Source organism: Lipotes vexillifer, unplaced genomic scaffold (genome assembly GCF_000442215.2).
Source record: "Lipotes vexillifer unplaced genomic scaffold, Lipotes_vexillifer_v1.1 scaffold412, whole genome shotgun sequence".
Taxonomy (NCBI): Eukaryota; Metazoa; Chordata; class Mammalia; order Artiodactyla; family Lipotidae; genus Lipotes; species Lipotes vexillifer.
In genome coordinates, this window is record NW_006798464.1 from 2,171,758 (window position 1) to 2,180,667 (window position 8,910).

The 8,910-nt window shown below is 42.9% G+C and overlaps 1 protein-coding gene across 2 annotated transcripts in view; it reads right to left on the reverse strand.

Annotated features, from left to right (window-relative positions):
- Positions 1-8,299, reverse strand: part of SEC11A (SEC11 homolog A, signal peptidase complex subunit) — a 55,672-nt gene extending 47,373 nt beyond the window's left edge. The window contains exons 1-2 of one of the 2 annotated variants that reach the window (XM_007470566.1): positions 8,138-8,222; positions 6,874-7,009 (exon numbers count right to left, since the gene is read on the reverse strand). Coding sequence is in view for 1 of the 2 variants with exons in the window: in XM_007470564.1 (XP_007470626.1) it covers positions 8,138-8,188 (51 nt within the window). In the remaining variant the exon portion in view is untranslated. Of the gene's footprint in view, positions 1-6,873; positions 7,010-8,137 lie in introns of both variants that reach the window. The other variant, XM_007470564.1, reaches the window with a different exon arrangement.
- Between the last annotated feature and the right edge of the window lie 611 nt (positions 8,300-8,910).

Below are 8,910 nucleotides of genomic sequence, written 5' to 3' on the forward strand. Positions count from 1 at the left end.
AGCCATCCATGTCTTACCCAATGGACTCATGATCAAAGTGGCTGTAGCAGCCAAGATGAAGGTGTTAGCAATGAACTTTCACTCACCAAGACCAGTTTGGTTCTAGCCAATGATGAGTGCCTAAACTGCCAACTGCAAAGACCAACAATGCCACCATTCCTGATACTGGATCACTTCCATCATGGAAGGGGCAGCAATTTCTTCTATCTAGAATAGACTCTGTATATGGATCTGTCTTCTTTGTCCTCAGTATTTCTGTCAAAACCACTATCCATGAACTTATAGAATGCCTTATTCCACATCATGTTATTCCATACAACACTGCTTCTGACCAGGGAACTTATAGGTAATTAAAGCACAACAGTGGGCACATGGTCATGAATTTCACTGGTCCTCCATCATCTTAAGTGGCTGGCCTGAAAGAACAGTGGAACAGTAGGCATTATCAATTTATTGTCTCTCAGCACCAAATCCATCCTTCTTTGTGTTACTAGGCTGAGCCTATAAACAAGGGCACCTTTTCCAGTTGGCTCAATGATGTTAGGTTTTAATAATAAAGGGACTGCAGGGCCACAGCAAGGTGACAGAGAGTGGGGGGGGCTTCTCTTCCCATGGAGTGTTTTTATTTCACCCAGTAGCTCGTGGATCTGTGTACTGGAGGTCTCCTATTACTCACTTCAGAGACCATCACAGACTGGCTCCTGCCCACACACACTCTGGCAAATTTCTCAACCTCCCAGCAGGCCACTTCTAAGGACCAGCTTCAGCTCACTGCTCTGGCAAATGGCATTGCAAGTCCCTGTGACAGCCACACCCTCTCCAAAGAGGTCTACATCTCAGGTTAAGAAGGGGTGAAGGGGGCTGGAGGGAGGTACTTTGCTAGTTCTTTCTTTGCTCACTCCCTTATCCTAGAAGGTAATAACTGTTTTCTGCATACGCTATTTCTGAACACCTTAAGAGTCTTCTTTTACACATTTTAGTGGTTGAGCATCTTTACCAGTTAACAATTCTTTGTATTCAATTTTTCCCTGTTCAATTACTGGTGTTGTTTCTATCTTCTGAGTGATACAAACGGCCTTTTGAAGACAGCTACAGTACCAGCTAGACAGCAGCAACACTTTGTTGGGCTGGGATAATGTCTAATGTCCTCCAGTATGTGGTATATGCTCTTAATCAGCAACCAATTTCTTCTGTAAGTAGGATTCACTAGTCCAGAATTAAAGAGTGGGAATGGAAGTGACTCCTCCCACTACTACTCCTAATAATCAGCTAGTGAAATTTCTGCTTCCCAGCCTCATAGCTTTGGCTGCTGGTTTAGAAGTTTTCATTCCTGGGAATTCCCTCGTGGTCCAGTGGTTAGGACTTGGCGCTTTCACTGCCATGGCCCGGATTCAATCCCTGTTCGGGGAACTAAGATCCCACAAGCTGCCCAGTGCAGCCAAAAAAAAGAAGTTTTCACTCCTAAAGGAGATTTCCTTCCACCGGGAGACACAGTGTTTCCATTAAACTGGAACTTGAGTCTGCCCCCTCACCACTTTGGGATACTCATGCCAGTGAACCAAAATGCAGGGAATGGGGTGGTTACTTACTGGTAAAGGGGATTGACCCTGACCATCAGAGAAAAACAGAGGTTTGTTAATACATAATGAGGGAAGTGAATATATAGGAATATAAAGAATCCTCTGAGGCCTTTCTTAGTACTTCCATGTCTTACAATAAAAGTTAGTGAAAACTATAACAATCCAGTTCAGGAAGGACTCCTCATGACATTACCCTTTAATAATCAAGGTTTGGGTCATGCTCTAAGGCAAGAAACTATGACCAACTTAGGATCCTGCTGAGAGCAAAAGGAATGTGGAACGGTTAAGAAGAAAGATGACAGCTACAACCATGCAGCCAATTACAGAAACAAAGGAAAGCTGCATATTAGACAGAAGTATAATCTTGCTTTTATGTTTATTTGAAAAGTGAAATATGATTAAAAGAGGTGTGTGTAAATGCTGAGCTGACAAAGGGTAGACTATAATAGTTTTGAAAACTACAGTAGTTTTGCCAAATTGGCTTAGCTAGAACTAGGCTTCCCCAAACCCCCCTCCATGTATGGTTCTGAATTAGATTTAGCAAAGAGAAATCTGCCCAAGACCTAGAAGGTGAAAGAGTAGCAGCTGCTATTATGCTGAAGGTCACTGTGGTTAGACATGGTGAGAGACAGACATTAAAGGCCTGGCAGAATCCAGTTTGTCCTCACATTCCCCTGCTCCACATCCAGAAACGAGCTGTAGAGGCAACAGCCTTCCACAGACTTCATCTACTCTCCCTTGGTGTGCTTCCACTCCATCAGCCAGATGTGGAATCTAGCCCCAGATTCCATGGCAAGCTTCCGTCTACCCATAACAGTGCTACAGAAGAACTAGTGACATTCTGTTTCTGCATCTCTGTTTTAGACTCCTGACTCATCCAGCTTCTCCTACAATTGTATAAAATCTTATTCCTATAATAAATCCCTTAATTCTAAAATATTCATAGTGGTTCTGCTTCCCAGACTAAACCCTGACCGATAAGCCATATTTTTCAGACAAAGCATTCTATCCCCATGAACATCTTCTGTGTTTGGATACTCTACCTCACCTCCTTCCTTGAAGTCAGAAAAGACAACTTTTTTTTTTTTTTTTTTTCTACGCTTCGGGGCCTCTTTTTTTTTTTTTTTTTGTCTACGCTGCGTGGCATGCAGGGTCTTAGTTCCCCAACCAGGGTTCCAACCTGTGCCCCCAGCAGTGGAAGCACAAAGTCTTAAACCACTGGACTGCCAGGGAAGTCTCAAAAGACAACTCTTTTGAAGCAGAGTTATGGTCATAATTTCTGCTTAAGCGGAATTTGTCTTTATTGTTGGAGGCTTGTGCCATCTGGCATGAGAATAAATAATCACGCTTGTCTGTATGTCCATGGAGAGAATACTATGGGGGGGAAAAACCCTAAAAAATATGAAGTATCTAAGAACCATAACAAGTAAATGCCTTATCCTTACTATGGTACTGTATTCTAGATTTGCTCAAGAATGATTTTTGGATGCTCAAGAAGAATATATTCGAGGACAGTAAGTGTAATTTTTAACATAATTTTACTTGTGATTTCCTTGTGTATATAACAGAGACTGATGTTTCTACATTGAAACTTGGCAATTTATTACTGAATTTTTATACCCTGCCAGTGATAAAGAGTTTCCTGATCCTAAACAAGACCAGATTAGTTTTCAATAATCAAAAAAAGTAATGGATCTGTCCTCTGTGCTGTATATGCCTCCTATTCGCAGCACACTTACTCATATTAGGTCCAAGCCTAGGAAAAATCTAGGCTTCTATGTGCGTCACCAGAGGGCCTATTCATTAAAAAAAAGTTACCAAAGATATCCAGAATTCAATCAGGTATCACTACAATAGCCATTAAGAGTTGAGTGAGCAGGACTTCCCTGGTAGCTCAGTGGTTAAGAATCCGCCTGCCAATGCAGGGGACACAGGTTCGAGCCCTGGTCTGGGAAGATCCCACATGCTGCAGAGCAACTGAGCCTGTGCGCCACAACTACTGAGTCTGTGCTCTAGAGCCATTGAGCCACAACTACTGAAGCCCACATACCTAGAGCTCATGCTCTGCAACAAGAGAAGCCACTGCAGTGAGAAGCCTGCGCACCACAACAAAGAGCAGCCCCGGCTCGCCACAACTAGAGAAAGCCCGCGTGCAGCAACGAAGACCCAATGCAGCCATAAATAAATAAATAAATAAATAAATTTATTTTTTAAAAAAAGAGTTAAGTGAGGGACTTCCCTTGTGGCCCAGTGGGTAAGACTCCGCACACCCAATGCAGGGGGCCAGGGTTCAATGAATGGTTGGGGAAGTAGATCCCACATGCATGCCACAGCTAAGAGTCCGCATGCCACAACAAAGATCCTGTGTGCCAAAATGAAGACCCAGCACAGCCAAAATAAAAAATAATAATAAGTAAAAAAAAAAGAGTTAAGGGATCCTAAGAGACTGAAAAACATAAAAAGAGGGACTTCCCTGGCGGTCCAGTGGTTAAGACTCAGCGCTTCTACTGCAGGGGGCAGGAGTTTGATCTCTGGTCAGGGAACTAAGATCCCACACGCTGTGAGGCACAGCCAAAATATTAAAAAAATAAATAAATAAAAAAGAAAGGATCATGCCAAGTCCTAAGGTCTTCCAATTTAGGTAGGAAAACATACAGATAATTAAAATCCAAAGAAATGCAAAATTCAATCAAGTAATGCAAAAGGCCTAAGGAGGAGCTAATAAAGCAAATTCTGTGAAAGTCAGATTAGTCCCATCAGGGCTCAGACATGGATCTAGTCACATGCTGGCCAATATCCTCTGATCATTAAGAATTCTCAGCAAGCAGAGAACTACACATGAAAATAATATAATAATTACTTGGCATGACATACTTATTTAGTGAATAAGCATCTTTTCACTTCAGGAAAATTCATAATTAAGAACAGAAATGCTTAAAGGAAATTATGTATAGTATTAATACTTTTATGTTAAGGGTACTGTGCATATTTGGTATCTTAAGTTTTTGTAAAATTTAAGAGAATTTGGAATATAAAAGTAATAGGTCAGGTTTGTAATTCCAATTTAAAATGTACAATCAATTGTAGATTTATTATTTTAATCAGAAAGCTTACTATTTATACCTTATATTCAAATGTTGAAACATTTAGGAGAACCTAAGTTCCAGATTTATAAAAATTATATAAGTATACAGTGGTGTTTGTTGAATAATCGATGTTCTTAAAAAGGAAATTCTTTAAGTTTATAAGTTAAATTTAATGTTTTTAAGATGTCTGTTTATAAATTAGCCCAAATATTCAAAGGCCCTTAAAAGTGATTGTTAAAATTTGCTAGACCTGGGAATTCCCTGGCGGTCCAATCTGGCGGTCCAGTGGTTAGGACTTGGCTCTTTCACTGCCGAGAGCCTGGGCCCAATCCCTGGTTAGGGAACTAAGATCCCACCAACAGCTAGATTTTAAATAGGATAAGATTTGAAAACTGATTCTGAAAGGTTTAAGAACTTTGTTTTAAAATTTTAAGTTTTACAAACTGAATATTATGTTTTTAAATATAAGAATTCTAAACAGGCTTTTCTGCACACAAAGGTTACCTCAATGGGCATCAAGAAACTAACCTACAACCAGAGGTGTGCTGGAGCCAACCTGCTAAATTTTCAGGAATCTTGCAAGCTGGCTGTTAAACACAGTGTTATTAAAAATTAGTACAATTAAATTACTTAAAAAACAAAGTCAATAAATACTCTAGATCAGTTTCTAACTATTTTACTACATTTTACTATTATCTGTGTTCTTGAGATTATTTTTTAAATTTTACCTGTAAGGTGGAAATTACAGTTGCATGCTACCACATTTCTTCCTAATTCCACATTCAATGATGTCATGTTAGCAGCTTGAAATCAACCATGTTGGAAGTATTTACCACAGAAACAGGCAAACTACAAATCAGGGTTTCATGGATTAAGAAAAGCCTCAGGAACACTGCTCTGACACTACAGTAAAAGAGCCACAGTGCAAAGGGGAGAAGACAAATAGAATAGTACATAACAGCTAAAAGGCCTTTAGAGATCACCTAATAGTCTAGGGCGGTCCACAAAGACTCAGAAATAATACAAGGGGAGTTCTGAAGACAGTTAAGTACACAAAGTTTGAATAGAACAATGTTCATATACACAGTGAAATGAAACAGGCAGGAAGAGTAAACTGGGACAAGACTGAAACAGTGAGAAACGGCAGACTGTAAAATGACTGGGACTTACTTCAAATGCCATTAGGGGTTTGGACTTAACCTACAAGGCAATGGTCTCTACTGAAGGTTGGAGGGCAGGAGAGAAGAGATTAATCTGGCAACAGTGTATTGGATGCCATGAAAGTAGTGAAACACTTTAATTTTGAAAACTGTGAAGCAGACAAAAATAAAAATTACATACCGTAAACAAAAGTCTTGAGTAAGGTCTTAAAAATCAATTAAAACTTGCAGCTCAAAAGAATACATACTCTGTGATTCCATTTCTATCAAATGCAAACCAGGGACTTCCCTAGTGGTCCAGTGGCTAAGACTCCACACTCCCAATGCAGAGGGCCCGGGTTCGATCCCTAGTCAGGGAACTAGATCCCACATGCCACAACTAAAGATCCCTCATGCCGCAACTAAAGATCCCACATGCCGCAACGAAGATCCCGTGTGCAGCAACTAAGACCCAGTGCAGCCAGCTAAATAAATAAATAAAATATTAAAAATAAAAAAAAGCAAACCCATCTATACTGACAAAAAAGCAAATCAGTGTTGCCAAGTGCTAAAGAAATGAACTACAAAGGGATCTTGTGGGTGACAGAAATGTTCTGTATCTTGATTGTAATGGGTGTATATAATTGTTCGTTTGTTTTTGGCCATGCCACACAGCTTGTGGGATCTCAGTTCCCCGACCAGGGATCAAACCCAAACCCCACCCAGTGGAAGTGCGGAATCCTAACCACTGGAACACCAGGGAATTCCCCTGGATGGATTTTACTGTACTAAAGTATTCCTCTATGAACTTAATAGGAAAAAAAAATTACAACTCAAATTAATCAGACATTTGATGAAATTTCTAGTTTCCCTCTTTTCATCTAATTAGCTCTCGGTACCTACAGTCAGTATCAATTTTTTCCCCCAGATATTATGTGCAGGTAAAACCTCATTTCTAACTTTCCCTCATCCCATCCCCATGCTATCCAATCCTTCACATCCCCTCCTAACAATCTCTGGGAGGTTGCTCATTTTCTCCACTTGTATAATGGGAATAACATTATCTACCTCACAGGTATATAAAGCATTTCACACATAGCAAGAGCTCAAAATAGTTATTGTTTTGCCTTAGTCATTTTCTACATATTTATGCTCCTTGAAGGAAGAATCTGTCTTATCTATCTTCACATTTCTCTCATTGTACCTAGCACAGGGTACAATAAACAGTAGGCCCAAAAGAAGAGTTTCTTCAAAGCAATGTCTCTGTACCTAGAAATTCAGATATGGATTAAAAAAATACTATACAAGTGAGAATCTGAAACGTTTTGTGCAATTTGGGGAAAAAAATGATCAATTATGACTGAAGGAATTAGCAAACATGTATAAGAAGAGGTCTGAAGGGGAGTAAGGGGAAGTTGTATATCTTCATCCCTAAATGGTAAATATAAATAGTGCATAATAGAAGTCCAAGAGAAAAACCTTTAATAGTGACATCAGGACAATTCTTAACAGCAAAACACTGTAAAAAGGTCCGAGGCAAGCAAAAGTGGGCTCCACAGACACACTTGGTGTAGAAGACAAAAAGGAGCAACTTTTTCCAATGACTAAATAATTACAACAGTATTCCCAGTACCATGTGGAATATGATCTGTAAGTTCAAGACGGAGTAAGGTTTACGGACAAAATGAGGAGATGGAAGTTTCAGGATCCCTGTACCACTAATACTGGGAGGTATACCCGAGGATCCTGAGGTATACCTTAATGCTAAGCGGACTCAAGGGCAACGAGAGTAAATGTTTCAACTCTGAACTCGGAGGTGGTTCAAGGAAGTCAGGACAGCCCGCTGAGACCCAGCTGTACTAGAAGGGTTGTAACGGGCTCAAAGTAGCCAAACGGCTTTTGAGGGGCCTTACAACCGCCTTCCCGAGCATCCCAAAGTAGCGGTGAACTGCTAAACCTAGCTGCCGGAATCCATCGAAACTCGCTGCGACTGGAGAAATCACGAGTTTGCCGCCTTACTAAGCCTAAAACAATAAGCAACCCCAACTCCCACTTCCAAAGAACCCTACGGTTCCCACTTGCTTCCCTGCCTCACAGGGGGCAATGGAACGTGAAGACCAGGCTTCCCGCTCCGCCCCTAGAAGGCCCCGTATCAGCCAGCGGCTAAAAATAGGGGGCAGATAAAGCTACCTCTGGACACAGACCCCACAAAGAGATGGAATAATCCAGGCGTCAGACCCGCTCCGGCCCTCACACTGGGGCCCGGAGGTCCGCGGGACACCGCAGTGGCAGCGTCGAACGGACAGGGGGAACAGTGGGCGGCCAACCTCACCTGCCGCTTGTTCATCCGCCGCACATCGTCCAAAAAATCTAGAGACAGCATGGCGGGGCCGGCAAGGCTACACGGGCAGAAGAAACGGCGAGAGGTGACCGGCGGAAGGAACGGCTGGCGCACGGGCCAAGCTCTCACTGGATAGAACCCAAGGGTGCCCTCACTTCCGCTTCCGGGGCGGAACCGGCGCGGCGCGGCCCCGCCCCTTCGCCGGGGCGAGCCGAGAAAGGGTCTTGCGACCGTCCTAATCCAGCCTCCTCGCCTGACCTCGCTGTAGGAGGGCTCTCGTACCGCTAACCTCGTCTGCTGAGAACAGAATGAAGCCCACTTCCCGCTCTCAGCCCCGTGGTCCCACACGGAGGCCGCCACTAGGGGTTAGATAGGAGGCCGCCCTGCAACTTCCAGAAGGCGGGCCCTGGTGCACGCCTGGCCAATAGGGAGCCGTGTTTCTGGAGTCTGAGGGCAGAAAAGGCCCCTGAGCGGCCGGCGCCTTCAAGCCCCGGTCGTGGGTCTGGGTGTGACCCTGGATGTGCTGACAGGCCTTGCTTCCTCTGCTGCGGCCGGTCTCCTGCGCTACGGGAAACTGACGGCTGAGGTGTTTAAATAAGTGCTGTTGGGTAAGGGCGGAGGATGTGACTTTGAAAGCACTGCCTGACGCTTTCAGGAGTTTAAGAAACTCGTGGCTGGAGAGAAAACAGCCCGGTAGGATTAAAAAACTACCAAACCATGCAACCGTGTGATGAGACCACCACTGGTGCGGGTTGTGAGGTAGT